Source organism: Trichoplusia ni, chromosome 6 (genome assembly GCF_003590095.1).
Source record: "Trichoplusia ni isolate ovarian cell line Hi5 chromosome 6, tn1, whole genome shotgun sequence".
NCBI classification, from domain to species: Eukaryota; Metazoa; Arthropoda; class Insecta; order Lepidoptera; family Noctuidae; genus Trichoplusia; species Trichoplusia ni.
Window position 1 is genome coordinate 3,903,338 of NC_039483.1, and position 17,303 is coordinate 3,920,640.

A 17,303-nucleotide genomic window follows, 5' to 3' on the forward strand; every position below is an offset into this window, starting at 1 on the left:
CAAGGGACATCAGTGCATCAGTCACCATGCTATACTCATAAAAGTCTACGACGAGCAATAACTATAAAAAAAGATAGTTAAAAAACAAACAGGGGATCGCGCCGATGTGTGCCCATGCGCATGTGCTCTGACGTAAACGAACCTTGCTTGCAGCGTTCTAAATTCAAATGTATACTTTTTTTAATATTTTATCGGTTGATGGATTTTAACGGAAATGCTGTGCAGAGAGAGAGATAATCGGTAGGTTTGCAGCATGATCCAATTAAAAAGTTTCTTTGTAAATAACTAAATCTAAAGGTACTACGTGTATGATGGCTCAAGTGAAGAGTTCTGAAAACTAATAATGACTAGCGGAAAGAAATTATGGTCAGCATTGAATAATAAGTGGTATCATACACCGCAGAAAATTAGCATGCGAATAGCCATGAATCAGGCAGTCGGAAGTCATCCATGATTCACTAGGATACACAGTAGCTGTGCAGAATAAAAAATAAAAATGTGTAATATGCATCCGTAAATGTCAATGGGCAGAAAAAACAGGAAAGGGGACTTGGTTTGGAATAAAGACTACTAATGTAGAACTTAGACACATGATTAATTTATCATTGATTAAAAGGTTGAATACTATCAGTTTTTGATTAAGTCACGTTAAAATATGGAGTATTTAAGGTCTTATTTTTTTCTAATTGTGTTCATTCTGCTTCTTTGAAATACTTGATGTAACAGTGTCAGAGATTTTTTCTACCCGAAAGCCTCTGGCGTTGATTAACGCACCCTTGAACTATTCTCTAGCTAGAGTGTAGTTTTCTCAGGATTTTTCCTTCACCGCAAGTGGTAATTAGTTTGTAATACGCATATATTTTGGCACGCACTGTATTATGTTTTGTCATATTCGACATAACTTAATACAGTGCGTGCCGGGGTTCCACTTCGTTCGTTCTTTTTTTGCTTGGCTGTAATAAAGTCATACTATTAGGCTAATTTACCGAATAAGGGACGTCAAAGCATTGCACCCTGCCTTTATTGAAAGTATTTGAGACATTTTTAGAGACGGAAGTATTAAATAAAGGAATCCTATTTTGTGATCTTTTAAAAGTGGACATGTTATTTTAGTTCTATATAATGTTTATGAGGCCTAAAGTTTTTAAGTATGTTCCTTCTTTACGCGACGAAATTTGGTACATGAATAGTTCACAACCGTTGGATAGTTTTTATATTGATTTCATGTTCCCGTGGGATCATTTTCGATTTGTAGCGGGCGGAGCTGGTGGCAATAGCTAGTATATATTATATAATAATTGTCTCAAACGAGTTTATATTCAAAACACATTCCATATATTGTATTCAAAATAGTATACGAATTTGTTACGGACACAATCGGCGAAGCTGATCTAATATTTTAATTGTTATGACTACGACGTGTATGCGTGTGATCGACAAACTGATAGGAAATTATATAGTAAAGTAGTAAACAAACCATCCACATTTACCGAGCGGTTGAGGTAACCACGCCAAACGCGATTTATGTGAGTTGCCGCGGGTTCGATCCATGCGTAGGACAAGCGCTTGTAGCACGTTTCCACGAATGCTTATCTAAGTATGTCTGTATCAGGACAGGATGATTACGTTTCTTCGTACGGGAGTAGTTTTAATAAAAAAATGCTTAAAAGGTATGTCTGTGGTATAAGTATTCGGTGGAAAGCTTTAGATTTAACTACAAAACCTATTTGATTCCTCCTTACCAAAGCTATGAGGCGTTAAGTTCAAAAATCATGACACCCGTCTTTGTTCAGCCTTACTAAGTATCGCTTAACCTGGTTTCATAAACGATTACCGCTATGGGCGGATATTCAGATCGTAATGGGTATGATTTAATATGAATTATTTAATACTTACAAGTCAGGATTAAAATAACGTGCGGTTTCCGACAGAGCCTTTGTCACTTGGAATCTTTAAATATTCATAATATATTATAGTACAGATAGCAACAGAAATGCAGTATCTGACAGTTACATCTTTCAATTGGTGTTTAATATAAAAAAACGCGTTTAATTTATTATTTAATCCCAACAGAAAGTTATCGAATTTCTTTTATGTATACATACGTCCAGCAGTGGACTGCTATGGGCTGAGATGATGATGATGATGATGATACATACTAACAGATGTTTTCAATTTTCACAATCTGATTGAGTTAACACACTTCTGTTGCCGACCGTACCGCGTCAGATTGTCAGATACGAGCTTCCCCTTTACAACAGACAGGTACCTAGGTATTAGCATGCAGGAACGAATAGTTTATTAGCTAAGCAAGTCTTTTAAGGGTTTCGGTAGGTGAATAAACTTGAGACGGTAATTATGTCTTCCGGTTTCTAAAGCTGATATTTATAATCCGTGATCGAATAAGATCGGAATTAAAAAAAAAAACAGCACGACGTGTCGCGGGTACGACAAGCGTCAGACAAGCAAATGTTATTCACGAATACTTGTTACGATTCTGAGGTCCGTATTACAGAAGGCTACTCAAGTCCTAATCTATGTTTAAAACTAGATTTGAGTTGAGATTTCATTTTAGAATGCTCCTCAAGCATAGATTCGGTGATCATAGTTCAGCTGAGTGTAGATCTTATTCTGTTTATTGTGAAACTCCAAGCAACACAAGTATTAAATTCCCTACTGTAAGTCTTTGCAGTGTACGTAACATCGCAACATACAATGTGCTATATCTACAGTACTATAGAATATAATACAGTGAATATTATCGCAGCCTCATTAAGTACGGAGCGACTTCGCAATAACGGACACGGCGGAAGTCCGGTGATACCGCGCTTTTACTCATCTCACCACAATTACACATTAATTTGTATTGTTCTGTATAATAGCAGTCATCCCGAATGCAGTGTCTATATGGTTCAAGTCCCATGGTACCTATTTTGGTGTTCACACTAATATTGTTTAGGCGAAATTTTGTCGTTGTTACCTCTTTACAACGGTTGTAAAATTTTTGATGAAATTTGGTATGGATAGCCACTTTTTAAAGGACTTCACCATAAGCATTCAGGTGAAGGCACAGGAATAGAAAGCAAAAAAGCTTACAATATTGGTCGTCGGCAGGGGACCTAGTTTGTGAATGATATTTTAAAATTGAGCAAATGAGTCCCTAATGTCAACGTTTTTGAAATATTGGAATTAAAACTTTATATTTCTCGTCTAATATAGCAAAATTAACTAATGACTTGTTAATTTATAATAAACAACAGAAATGAAATCTTGTTCTCTTCCGTATGGGTGGGAGCCCCTGGCATTTAGTCTTGCTGCTTAAAATATCTATCTAGACAGGCTTCACAGGCTCAATCTATAGATATCTCATTCACAAGTCTAGCTGGGATATTGGACTAGTATCAATATTATTTTAAAAGGAGAATTGACACATCAATAATTCTACTCAATGCATATGCGATGCTTGCTGGCAAAAGTGATATATCCTACTTGAAAATCAAGATTAAATTTAATTTTGAAACTTTAAGACTTAAAAAGTCGTCAAATTAATTAATATGATAATATATAGTCTTCTGTCTATTTGTAGAATAGCCTACATCAGATTCCATTGCTGGAGAATAAGGCCATTTTTTACAAAGTTAATTATTTTCATCACATGCAAGTCAACAGTGACTTAAATATTGAATATCATTTAAAGAGATAGGAAAAACAGAAATGAGTTTTCAATGAAATTGGGTAAGTGTGGAGGTAGTTGACACAGCACAATATTTGTTTATTCAAAAAAATAAAGATGTAATAATTCCTTGGGTTAAGCAAGGAGCAGAATATGAGATATAGCACAGATAAACCTGTTCACAGCTAATGTTATAAATTAAGTACATAAAGTTAAGTTATAAGGTCCAGCCTATACTTTAAAAACTCTTGAAAATGTGTAAATGACTAATCAGGTAACACTACAATTTAAATATATAGAAAAAATAAAAAAAAATATACATGCATACCTATACAGACATCCTATGACTGAGGCACAACTTAATAAACTTAGATGAAGTTAGGAACACTTTTTAGGTTGATCATAATAAAAAATAAGTAATTTAAATATTTATATAGGTACTCACTTAAATTACACAGTTAAATAACTGTATAAATTAAGTATTCAGTGACGGTGAAATTAAACGACCGCACAAAAGTAACTGCTTGAATAAGGCAAAAACAACAACTGTCAATTTGAATATATTATTAACACAAACAACAACCAAAACTGAAAGTTGTAACTTACTTAGATCCTGAGCTTCCGCGCCGCCCTTTGTCAGAACTAATAATAATAATAAATGCACCAAGCACACAACACAAACATTATCACTAAACATTTTCACACTGAAAGTTTTACGAGACATTGTTAACATGAAACTAGCTACTATAGCTAGGAAAATAACGAATTCCTAAACATTTGTTGCATTATGTCCGAATAAAGGCACTAAGGAACTGCACATCATTCACTGCCACTACATCGACCACGGCACACCAGTCCACACGGCCCACAACTTCACAAACGATGCCCCGTGAAGTTTGTGAATTGTGATGCGAAAAAAAAACACAACATACTGACACTAATGACATATACGATTGACGTCACAATCTTGGTATTGAAACCAAGGTTTTTAAGCTTGTTTTCAACAGGTAACTTATTGGTTATTTTTCTTAATAAAGAAGCACTTGGATACAAAGTGAAAATGTAAAATTATTATAAAAAATATATTTCGGTCTAGGTAAAAGAGTAAAAAGCGACATCTGTTAGAGACCAAAGAACTAAGTAGGGAAAAACGTCGCTGATTCGTGCATGCTTATAAAACTAGATGGCGCTTATGAGATCAAGCAATACAACTTTTTTTTAATATTCCTGTACTTTTATAGAAAACTTAAATTGTAACAATTTTGTAAAATGGTGATTCTTTCAGTGTTACGACTGGAGAAAAATATAATAGCACGAGTTGGTTTTAATGCAAATATGTATATTCAAGTGCAAACTTAACTCTTACCTACCAGTTAAACTACTTTTAGATAAGAGTAATTGCTATTATTCATAAACATTTAATAATTTTTAAAGGCGAATAGGGGAATTCCTTTACCATAAAGATTAAAATAGCCATAGTAAAAATATCTACCAGAATGGTAGTAAACTTGAGCACTTGACTTACTCGAGATATTCGTAATTCTGAATGTAGACAAGTGTGAAAAAATAAAGTTTTTATAGAATTATAACTTTTCTTTACGATAAAATTACAAAAGCATATTATGTGTACATTAAAGCACCTTTATGATAATTATTTAAACGAATTGAGATTAATTTGTAGCCGCTTGTCTCTGCCATGATCTTGTCTATGGCTGAATATTCCCGAAATCTCTGAAAAGCTGTGGTAGCAGTGCATTACAAAAGCGTCATGGTTTTAGAAGTCACAGTCAATCATAAATTCTCATCGTGAACGGACATTTAAAAAATGTGAGTACAATATTTTTATTTTACTTTTTTGTTTCCATTTGGTAATTTAAATAGACATGTAAGTGAATTTATCCTAGTATTCAAAACTTACATTGTTTATCATCGTGATCGATTTAGGTACCTAACTTTACAAAGGCACTTAAAATATGTTTAAGTATGTACTAATAATGTGATCACAGACTTGGTATCGACATGAAAGTATTTATTTTTAATTCAAATTTAAACCTTTTATTGCATTTACGTGAATACTCAGCAGTAGGTAATCATGTTTTTTTTTTTAACTATTATTTTATTAGTTGAAAAACTCATGGCACGTACACAAGTGAAAATATTGCAAAGAATACTGATTTTGCATCTAATTAAATTAATTTAGTTTAAAATTTAATTCAATCACGAGATTTTGTTAAGAAGGGGATTTATTTGAATAGGATTGTGCTTAGTGCAACGGCAGTTTCTTAATCGTCAGTTTGTGCTAAAAATAAGTTGTCTTTAACCGTAAGTGTATTCTTAATTAACTGCTTTTACTGCTTATGTTAATGTTAAAAATTTATTGATTATTTAAATATTTATTTTTATTATTTAAATTTGATTCCCTGGTGTGTTAACCAAGGCTTGGGGCGGCAGAATATGCTCGTTTTTTTTACGTATTATTGGCGATACGCCACGTCATCCTTGCATGCAACAACGCGGCGACAAACATTTTACGATGTACATAACACATGTGATGTAATACAAAACCATATATCTAAGCAATATCTTGCAAAATAAATTCTATAAGTGAAGATTTTTGAAAAAAAGAACAATATATAAAATCGTCTAATAAAAATGTATCAACTTCATATTTTTTTGTAAACGACTATCACAATGTTTAATTTAATCCTTGTGTCGCGGGGGTTTCGCAAACATACAAGTCATGTACATAGAGACACCCAAATATAGACCTTTAATTATTTAATTCAGTACATGAATACGGTTAAATAATCTTATTATGTCTTTTGCAAGTAACATGCAAAATAATAGATATCTAAATTACTAATATGTTCCCGAAGTAAAAATATTCCATTCAAGTCTAGAATACATGTTACCGTTATTTGAAATTTGTTCTAGTAGCGTTTTAGTTAAAAACTGATCTTTTAGTCATATTTTATAACTCAATTTTACACCAAGACTGTTTATCTTTATTCAGGTACCAAAGAAAATGGCGTTTTATATTGTTTATTGTTATGGACCTAAGCGGATAAATACTTAATCTAAAGGCCTTATTACAAAACGACAGAACTTCGTAAAAAAACATCGACATCTCTTTTTAATTAGGTACTTCGGTAAATTACTGTTTTTAACTCATTAGAAATATAGATAATTTGTTAAAATATATTTTTTGTGTAAATAAGTACGCAGTTAAAGTTATACATATTGAGTATAATTTAGTGCACTTTATTAATTGCCTATTTATAATTATGTTGCCTTCATACTTGGTGGTGGTCATATCATTATGGTAACTATTCTCATTCTGATAATATACGCCTTGCCCTTACGTTATAGGTATATAGGTGGTAAAGCTACCTAAAAAATACAATTAAATTCCTATCTGCGGGAACCGCTTTTGTTTTGTCAAAAACTGAGTGGGATACGGGCTTGACATAATTAAAGCGGCGATTAGACTAGACTACATGTAGTGCACAACCTCATGTAGTTTCCTACGTAAGGACAAGTGTAATCATAGTTAGGTATGTAGGACACTACATATCGGAGATTGATGGGTCCCGACCGTCCTACATCCTAGGTAGAATCCAACTTAGGCATCCTACATAGGCCAGTGTAAACAGAACGTCCTAACTCCAACTTGTAGGATGTCAATTTGTAGTGTACTACATGTAGTCTAGTCTAATCGTCGCTTTCGCTGCACTCAGATGAATTTTGCTACAATATGACAGACAGGCGGGCGATATATACCTAAGATTATACCTTAGTACTCACTAGCTGTGGCAGGTACTAGTGCCAAACTTATATTCGAAAGTTAGAATGTGACTATACATTTAACGGTTTCAAAAGAAAAGGCATACATTGAGTTGAGTAACCTCTTTTTTTAGAAGTCGGTTGCCAAAATTAAACTTCTTTTTTTACGGTCATAGTAACATAGGGATTAAATATGTAAGTTTAGTATAGCCGATATAGCTGATGGCTATACGCAATCGAAGGTAGGGGGCACGTTGCAGGAAATTATGTAGCATTTTTTTTTTACCCTATTACTGGTACGACTGTCATCCGTCCGTCTTACACAAAGCTGTCCGTATCTCGTCTGTTGCCGTGTTACGAAGAAAAATAAAATCCAAGTTAGAGGATGAGCAAATGGAGTGAATAATTTTTTATTGCACTTTATTTTACACTAATTATAATGTAAATACCGCAAAAACATGTCTGAATAGAAATATTTGTATAGGTGCATAAATGGACATTAGTTGTTGATAAGGAGAGGATGTTTATACATAGTAAGCCTGCCAAGTTCCGGCTAGATTAGCGAGAGTTGATATTACCAACAGTCGTACGATTATTGTTGAGATTTGATGAAAAAGCAAAAACAAGTTAAACAAATTAATCAGTCCGCATCAAGTGCTAGATAAATAAAACAATGGATCTCTTCACTAAGAAATACTCAATTAATTACTCATAAGACTTTTATTATTATTCGAAGGATATTTCACTCGTCTCATGTATTTCGAATTCAAACTTTAGTCTACAAAGTAAGTAAACTTTAATTATATACTACTCAGCCGTCGATCATTATACAGACCTACCCTGCCGGCCTCAACAAAAATAAGGGTTAGGCACTGAACCACCACTACGTACCAGTGCCCGATGGTTTCACTCGCGTATGTAGTTCCTATGCTTGTAGCACGTTTTTGGGGAAATGCCTAAGTACCTAAAGTGTTTTAACCAGTCATAGGAGACTCCGACTCGCTACTATGTGTGTTCTCTACAAAAAGGCTACGATAGCCTATTTAAAGGCAGAATGTATATGGCTCAAAACTATTTAATCTGTGTAAATGTATTAATTATTTAATGTAACCTACATTCTTGGCAAATAAAAATTTGATTTGATATGATTGATTTGTGAATCGGTAGTTTAACGAATGAATTTGAGAGTGGTAGGTACCTCCATTTATCACCGACACCAATGAATTTATGACCGTTGCACCCGTTGATTAAGCAACGGTTGGTTAAGCAACGGTTGGTATGGCCACTTTAATGAGTGACCGATCCTTTTTTACAAATCATACTTTAACCTTATTGTATGGAACCCTTGGTCCGACTCGCACTTGACCGGTTCTTTTTCACCTTTTGATTAAGGGCCACAGTCCTAAGGAAAAACCTAAGAGATGTCATGGACGAAATAATGTTTACCCATTACAATAATTTCTTATTATATGTTTCCTCTAGAAGACCATGGCGTACGTGTACCATGCTAATGGGGTCGTCACTGGCACCGTCAACTCGTTCTGTCTGGCCTGCGATACCTTCTTGATGAGTAACAAGGAGGCTAAGCAGCACATTACAGAGACCCTACACAAGCAGAAGTTGAACGGAGTGCCGCATGTCGAGAAGTTTAAAGATGAAGGCATTCGGAAGGTAATTTTGCATTCTTTTTTAAACTAAGTAGAACATAACATAATATATTCAATAGGATATTTGACTGGGCGCCGATTTTTCAATCGCCAGATAACTTTTATTCGACGAATATGTTTGAAGTTTTGACAGCTTTTGTATAGAAAATATGTCAAACGGCCATATTTATTCCTCAGATAAAAGTTATCTGACGGTTGAAAAATCGGGCCTAAATCTCATAATATAAATCAGTTTAGTCCGTCAGACAGATTCACAAAAAATATTGAGTAGGTACGTATTTTAAATTTCATCACATCATTAAAATGTAAGGAAGATAAATTATAATAATATTCAACAACTTTCACACTACGTCATCTAGTCTCAAACTAAGCAAAGCTTAAATTATGAGTACTAGACAACTGATCAACATACTTATATATTTCTTAATACATACACAGTATTGATATAAATCACCCAGACATGATCGTGCTCATCCCACAAACATTTGCCCTGGGTGGGAATGGAACCCACAGCCTCTGGCATAGCAGTCTGGGCCACTAACCACTAGCTAGACCAACGTGTGGGCTAACATCACTTTCTAGTAAAGCGAATTATTAAGTGACGTCACACGAGATTTTACACTGTATCATACCTACTTATTTATTTTTTGTTAATGAAAAAAAAACTTATCCAATATTTTTACGGAAATTTCTCTGACAGATTAAACATTTTTTTTGTGAAATTCTAACTAAATACTACTGGCAGTCTTATCTCATCGAGAGACAGGCAAGACAGTTGAATATATTTGTCTTAAATCTCTGTATTCTATTCTTCCAGTTCACAACCGGATACTTCTGTGAATTCTGCAATGCATTGCTTCCAATCGCTGCTAAAGTAACCCTGCATATAAGTGAAGATGAACACAAACATAACAAGAACACACTTCGTCTCAAACTTATGGGATGTGACGTCATAGTCTTTGATGAAATCATCGTGCACGAGAAGGCTTGGCACGGACTGAATGAAGGAATCTGTTCCGTTTGCAACACAGAATTTGATAACGAAAATGATCATAAAAAAGATTCAAGACATGCTTTGAACTTGGTTCTGAAACCTATCAAGTTTGCAGTAGATAACGCTATATATCGTGAAGTAGGTATTTAACGATGAAAGAAAAAAACATACGACACCGGTCATACTATGTAGCTTAATGTATACTCATATTTTTACAGATAGACGCATCGGCTGTCCATTGCCTGACTTGCAACAAGTTGCTGGCACCTCGCGACATGAGACATCATGCAGATTTAGACGAACATGCTACGAAATACGAAAAAAGCCGAATCAAAACTAACGGCGTTAATAAGAAACTAGAAGAAAACGTCGGCGGGACTGAAAAAGAAATATTAAATCCGAAAATAGATGGTACTGAAAAAGATATAACACCAGCTGAAGACAAGACTAAAATATTGGACTTTATAAATATTTATAACAGCAAAGGAATCACCATTAATTTGGAAACTGAAGTCGCTTACTGTAGAAAATGTTCTATCACTGTACCATTTACAGTCAATGATATTGAAAACCACTTCACAAAACATACAACAGCCGAAAACAACGATTCTGAACAGAAGTATCCATCGCATATTCATCAGAGCCTCAACAGGGTGAATATTAATAAGACTTCGGAATCTAACAATGATCTAGATCATCCATCCAAAAGAGACGAAAATATGTCCAATGGAACTGTCGAGTCTCCTGATCCTGCAAGTACAGCCATTGATAATGATGACGATAGTATAGAACAAGAATCGTGCCAAGACTTTGCCGAAGAAAACAGTATAACGTACAATGAAGGTAAAGCCGCGGCGTTCTGTCGCATTTGTAAAGTACAGCTGCCATCGTCATTGAGCTCCATGAAGCAACACGTCTCAGGAGCGAGCCATAAAAAGAAGGCTCAACCAGTCAAACTGGAGAAAAAGCTTCCTACAGTTCCTACTCTGTCTAAGAAGTTGACACGGGAATTTATGGAGAGTGAATTTTCTGTGAAAACTCCTTTTTACGCCGATGTAGTTATCAACGAGGAGCATTGCATACCTCAGTTATCTTTTTTGCTGGTGACCAGAACGCATAACTTCAAATGGAGATGTCTTTTATGCGAGAAGACTTTCCATTCCTTGATAGACATAAACCTTCATGTTAAGTCTGGCAACCACTCGGAGAAATTCTTAGCATTGCCAGTAATTACTTCAAAATCGGATGAATTTATTAGAGAGGTGAGTATTGATAATAAGCTTAATGATCTGTAATTTATATCGTCACGTCATATAAAACCGAGTTCTGTTTCTAGTGGTACACACAACTTACACATTTATAGTAAAGGGGTGTGTGTGACGCTTCAAGGTGACATCAATTGGAAGAATTTAAAGAACGCATCTGTTTCAGATTCGCAAGGGGTTGTTCCACTGCGGCTACTGTGACGTGTTGGTCTCCTCTTGGGACGAAATGGAGCTACACCTCAAGTGTTACGACCACAAGAACAAGAAAGAGTTAGGCAAAGAGCGATTAAACTCGCATTTACCGGATATAAGGGGACATCAGTTCATGGAAAGATTAGAATTTATGAGATTTTTACATATGCTCTCTAGTTAAAGAGAATTGGGCAGAATTTTGTTTCAAACAAATAACGACCCGTCGCTAACCTAAAGGTTAATTTAGACGAGGAGAAACTTACCCATATCGCAACTTTACTTTATTGGGAGTTAAGACGCACAGCTCTGGGATCAAGGGATATATTATAACCGGCAATATTACAATATTTTGCATTTCTCGTCTAGTCTGAACTATCTTTAAGGTTAGCCTCGGGTCTTTATTTGTATTACATTGCTATAATGTTGTAGTCTAAAATGTAAACTACAATCCTTATATCGTATTATGCTTTTTAAGAATTAACATGTTTGATTCATTCTTTCTTTTATAGTTTAAATACTGTTATTGCGTAAGTTTTCTTAATCAGAAACCTTACGTATAGCAATTTTCTTTATTTTAATTGAATCTTAAATTTGTCATTTTTTAGTTTTACTGTTTATCTATAAGCCTTATAATTAATTATCATTCCTATTTACGCAATTGTATTTCTTTTCGATTATTTTAATAATTTTTTTCATTACAAGTAAATTGAATCTTGAATTGGACAGAATTTGAAACAATTGTTTTTTTATTGTTTAATCTATCAATTTTATAATTCTCAATTACTCTCTATTTCTAGCTTAGCTGTAGGTATTAATATAACATTTTATCCTTAAGATACTTTGTTTCAATTGGAAACTATATACTTCTGTATTTGTCGTAATTATTTTGTTAATATTTATTTCTTTAAATAAATCATTTATCATTATTTATAGTTTTATTTTAAGACTAGTGGAACTCTGCGGCTCTATTTTCACGTTAGATCCCTCCCTATAAGATTTAATCTCGGCAAAGTCTGGCTTTTTCCCCAATTTATAGAAATTCGTTTTCGTTGGCACCTTTACACTTTACTACTTGTCACTCGTTATACATAGTACATACATAGTTTGACGGTACATTCAGTCAAACCTTATTCACCTATCACTTTGTCGTTGCAAGTTAAATTCTCTCGAAGTATCTTTTTACCCAATTTCAGATTAAGTTTTAATTATGCAAGTATTTAAAAAAAAGGAACGTCTTCCGAGATATTTAACTTAATCAATGCGTCGCGGGGTTCACAAAAACTTAAATCACACGCATAAAGCGACACCCACGACAAAAGTTTTTCCTACGCCGGGATCGAACCCGCGAGACGTCGCGAACAGTGGGTTTAGCATGGTAGCTTCAACTACTCTGCTATCGGTGCAGTTATATACACTGAGCTGATCTGATGCTGGAACTTGAACAAAACAACTGAATCGAGTAGATTCGATTCATTGTCTTGACGATTTACTAAGCTAAAGGCGTGTTAAAAAAAGAGTTTCCTTTCACACATTATTTTTACGGCTAACCGATTTCTAGTAACTTATATCTAAAGTGAAAATATCAAAAAAGCGTAGCCCGTCAAAAGTGGGAACTGGGTCACTTATTATAAAAATAAAAGGAAAATTATATTTCAAGATTGTTTTAATCAATCTTGGCTTTGCCCCCTTTTATCATTATATGGGTAACAAAGTTAATATGTCTACATACTATTTGTCAACTTAACTTAACGGTACAAAAAGGAATAACGTCTCTACAGAGCGAGATAGCAGCCGTACTTATTCACTGTAAGCGCAGGCCACACGAGCCCCAAGACTTAAAGTACACAGTGATTTGACTAAACACTCAAAAATGAACTTTATTGCTACTGTTACAAAGCGCATAAATGTTTAATGACTTCAAGAGCTTACAAGCATTTTTCTTCTGTAATGTTCTGTCAATATTGACTTTGAATATTGGAAATAAGGTTTGTTTTTGAGTGTCGTAATACATTGTGCTTTACTATAGGTACGGCTTTCGATAGTCAGGCGAGGGAACAGCCTGGCTGCCACAATCTCTTAAAATATTACTGCAGTTGTGGAAGAGGGACGCCGTACTGCGCCGTGTAGAGTGCTGTCTCGCTTTCTCGGTAATGAAAATGAGTAAGAGAGCTCAGCCAACATAATTATAACTGCGACCTGCGCTTTACATACAAATGCTATGTAGTATACCTCATGCGCATTGAACACTAGGTAACAAAATAATTATAGTCTAAATACAAAAATTAAAATATGTATACATTTTAAACTTTACTCTGGCCGAGTATTGTTGCGCAAGTGAAAAACTTGCCAGTGTGATTAACAGCACCATTTCATATTCAACAAACTCAACAAGTTTATTTTTTTTAAAGGTCAACACACATCGAGATATGGCGGATAGAATTTATGAATATCACGGCCTCGGGACACCGCCAACACTTTGTCAAGTTCAAACATTTATACATTTATAACTAATAAATTTAAGTTTACTTTCGAGTATCATAAAATGTCCCCTCAGTGTGAGCTGACCCTTAATCGTAGCTGACGCTCAAACGACCTTACTGAGTAATAATTTTATGTATTGACCCTAAGTCTTACATAAGAACAGTTTATACAATATATAAAGACAATTTGCTTCCTTCGTTCAAAATCGCGCATTAACTTTCAACGCTGCAATCTTGAGATCACAATATTTGAAGAAACTTCAGAGAATAATTAACTTAACCACAATATATACAAAAAAAAAAACCAAGTTTTAAATAGCTGTCACATCACAGGTTAAGCATGCTAACTATCGCATTTGGAACCGGGACCGGCCTCATAGAGTAAGACTGTTGCACGTGTTGAAAAGAGACAGCGCATTACACGATGTAGAGTGGCATCTCTCTTACACTGAGCCAACAGTCTGTCTGTATGAGACGGCGGTAGAGCTCCATTCAGAACACCGCACATCAATGGTAATTCAAGACTTCGTCTTTATTTTGAAATCCGTTAGGAGCATTTATACATGGAAGACATGTCAAAATTTTAAGATCTACGATATTATAGCTTCTTCTGCAAAAAATATTCAATTTTGATCCTTTTTCTACTACGATCGAGACTTTGTATTGCTATAATATCATTTTTTTGATTGGCTTCTCTACTGACATATTATTTTGCTAATCTTGAAATCTTGAGCAGCTTTCATATTATGTAATAACTATGTGCTTACTTGTACGCAGTAATAGTGAGCAAACTTCAATATACTCATGCCTTGTATATAAACTATTTTAAAGGATTTTAACACGGTTTGATGTCAGAATTCATCTTCAATAGATGGAGGAAAGTGAGTAGAGGATCTGAATTCCGAGTATTGGAATCTTTTATCGCGGAACGAAGCCTCCCTTATAAGTGAAGAGGCCTATGTCCATTAAGACATTTAAGGTACGTCGTTAAACCCTTTATAATAGTTTCATTATAATATGAGACACAAATGTGTACCTTTTACAGGTCAAATAATATTTTTCAGTGATGTTAAAAACACCATATCAATAAATTGAATGATATTACATACTTAAAATAATATTGCGTTTCATTAGCGCACTTTACACCCTGGCTCGTTAAGTTAAACTATCGATGTCCACTTATAACGACACTGGCAACTGAAATTTTCTAAGGTATATCGGGGTCAGTTTAAAGGTTTAAAATATTTTGGATGGAGTTATGTTTTGGCTTGCGTAACAGACAACTATATTAATGCAACACGTGCAAATTATAATGAGATTCGGAGACACAACAACTTGTATAATAAATGCTCCTTATGTTAAATTATACCTATATAAGATTGATATTATTTGGAGAACATAATCTTTCACTACGTTACATGTTGACACAAGCAGACCTCTAACTCTTACCTATAAATAAAGTAACAGAGAGAAGAAAAAAATACGGTGAAACATTAGTGAATATAAGTGGACAACTAACTAACCCGAAATGCCATTTCCAGGGTAACTAAATATAAATGAAAAACATAGTCCGATGAATATTGTACTCCCTTATAATGAAGGTATCTGTGAGGATTAGAGTCTTTGGTTAGGCGTGCAGCGTGCGTGCGAGTCAGCACAGCGAGTGGTCGCGCGGCAGCGGCCAGTCAGCACTGCTCGGGGTCGCGCAGCGGCGGCGAGTCAGCACAGCGGGGGTCGCGCAGCAGCGGCGAGTCCGCACAGCGGGGGTCGCGCAGCAGCGGCCAGTCCGCGCTGAACTTGGTGAGGTGCTGGCACACGGCGCGCAGCGCGGGCGCGGCGCGGTAGGCGGGCGCCAGGCGCAGCGCGCGCCCCGTCTGCGACACCACGCCCCACTGCCGCAGCAGCCGCACGCAGTTGCGGATCGCGTCCGTCGACACCGCCTCGCCTGCGGGGCCAGGCCGTGCGGGCTCATCAGAATAACAGAGAGCAGACGCGGCGAGGTCGACAGTTCGACTCGCAATCCCGCCGCGTCAGCTCATGGTTAAGGACTCCGTTTGGGTCCGAAACTAGTCGGGCACTCTCGATAAATACGCGTTGCAATATTTGTTATTGAAGTTCATTGAAAAATTGCAAAAACAAGCCTAATCTAGCAATCCTAGTCTTGCATTTATCAAAGTGAGCAATTTTTTTATTGTTTCTTGTGGGGGCTTACATAGGCAAAAATTTGGTAGCCTAATCTGGACAAATTTCCAACAAATCCCCAGCCTTGCGCTGTCCAATAATTACACATTTCTTTAAAAAAAGTTGCAACATTGAAAAATAATTGCTCCTACTAGATAATAATTCGGTTAGATTTCATCCCTATAAGTAGTGACTACAAGTTGTACCATTACGTACCGTAAATCATTTTGTTCTGCGTGTAGTCTTCGGTCAGCGAGTCTAACGTGTCCTTAACGAGTTGTTGCACGGTTCCTTCACTGGTCGTCTGTAGCTGTCTGCAGGTCGCTGAATACGCTTCCAGAAGCGGCCGTAGTGTTAAAATTAACCGCCGCCTACAAATACGATACAATAAAAACATAATAGACATGTTAGTCAATTGATATGTTACTTTGGGTTGCGTTTTTTAGAGGACGCGATTTTTCCAATTTGTAGGGGGGTGGGGTGTAGTAGTCCCACGGCTGCCATCTTGAACCAATGCCAATTGTGCCAATTGAAATGGTTTATGCGATATATCTCTTAAACTATTAATCTTATAAAAAAAATACTCTTTTTGATAGACATTAATCCACTAATAATTTGGTTTTGCAACTTTTTATCGTAGACCTAATAATAAAAAGCTTAAGAGCAAAAATTGAGATTATATTTTCTTTATTTCACGACGAAAATATTTTAGACCTGTTTTATAGATCGATAGTAACCAGTAACCAGAGTACTGATAAATATTACTAACTATGGAGCGCTGTAAAACGTTGCATAAATCCGGCTCAAACCGGGTGTAGACCTGAAGTATTCCAAATCTAGCTTGGATTATGCTCGGTGAGTGGTATATATAATGTGTTACCTCTCGGCGAGTGCGTGCGGGGATTGCGACAGTGTGTACACGACGCGGGGTTCGGGAGTCTCGTCGTCTCCCTCCAGCCGCCGCGCCGCCCGCCGCGACCACGCCTCTTCTTCCAAACCCGATGTAGTCTGAAACAAATCAACATATTTCTATAAGCAAGATGTAATGTGACTGAAAGAGATAGAAAA

At 35.7% G+C, this 17,303-nt stretch overlaps 3 protein-coding genes across 5 annotated transcripts in view; 1 reads left to right on the forward strand and 2 right to left on the reverse strand.

The window, feature by feature from the left end:
* The window catches only part of LOC113494728 (disintegrin and metalloproteinase domain-containing protein 12), a 63,711-nt gene extending 58,849 nt beyond the window's left edge, over positions 1-4,862 (reverse strand). Inside the window, 1 exon segment of the mRNA XM_026873165.1 lies at positions 4,280-4,862. Coding sequence (XP_026728966.1) covers positions 4,280-4,406 — 127 coding nt within the window. The 5' untranslated portion in view covers positions 4,407-4,862.
* A 541-nt stretch (positions 4,863-5,403) lies between these two features.
* On the forward strand, positions 5,404-12,166 carry LOC113494730. The gene is made up of 5 exons (XM_026873171.1): positions 5,404-5,500; positions 8,939-9,127; positions 9,941-10,255; positions 10,336-11,379; positions 11,549-12,166. Exons 2-5 carry the CDS (start codon positions 8,945-8,947, stop codon positions 11,753-11,755), a joined length of 1,749 nt encoding a protein of 582 aa, XP_026728972.1. The 5' UTR covers positions 5,404-5,500; positions 8,939-8,944; the 3' UTR covers positions 11,756-12,166.
* Positions 12,167-13,219: 1,053 nt separating this feature from the next.
* The window catches only part of LOC113494729 (glycerol-3-phosphate acyltransferase 1, mitochondrial-like), a 63,690-nt gene continuing 59,606 nt past the window's right edge, over positions 13,220-17,303 (reverse strand). For all 3 annotated transcript variants that reach the window (XM_026873170.1, XM_026873167.1, XM_026873166.1), the window contains 3 exons: positions 17,116-17,243; positions 16,452-16,606; positions 13,220-15,999 (listed from right to left, as the gene is read on the reverse strand). In XM_026873170.1, coding sequence (XP_026728971.1) covers positions 15,740-15,999; positions 16,452-16,606; positions 17,116-17,243 — 543 coding nt within the window. In that variant the 3' untranslated portion in view covers positions 13,220-15,739. The remainder of the gene's footprint in view (positions 16,000-16,451; positions 16,607-17,115; positions 17,244-17,303) is intronic.

Bases quoted from the DNA above. Each gene is read 5' to 3' on its own strand.
- LOC113494730 (XM_026873171.1), top strand. From the start codon at position 8,945: ATGGCGTACGTGTACCATGCTAATGGGGTCGTCACTGGCACCGTCAAC. The intron at 10,256-10,335 runs GTAGGTATTTAA...ATATTTTTACAG, and splicing joins ATAACGCTATATATCGTGAA to ATAGACGCATCGGCTGTCCA. The intron at 11,380-11,548 runs GTGAGTATTGAT...CATCTGTTTCAG, and splicing joins CGGATGAATTTATTAGAGAG to ATTCGCAAGGGGTTGTTCCA.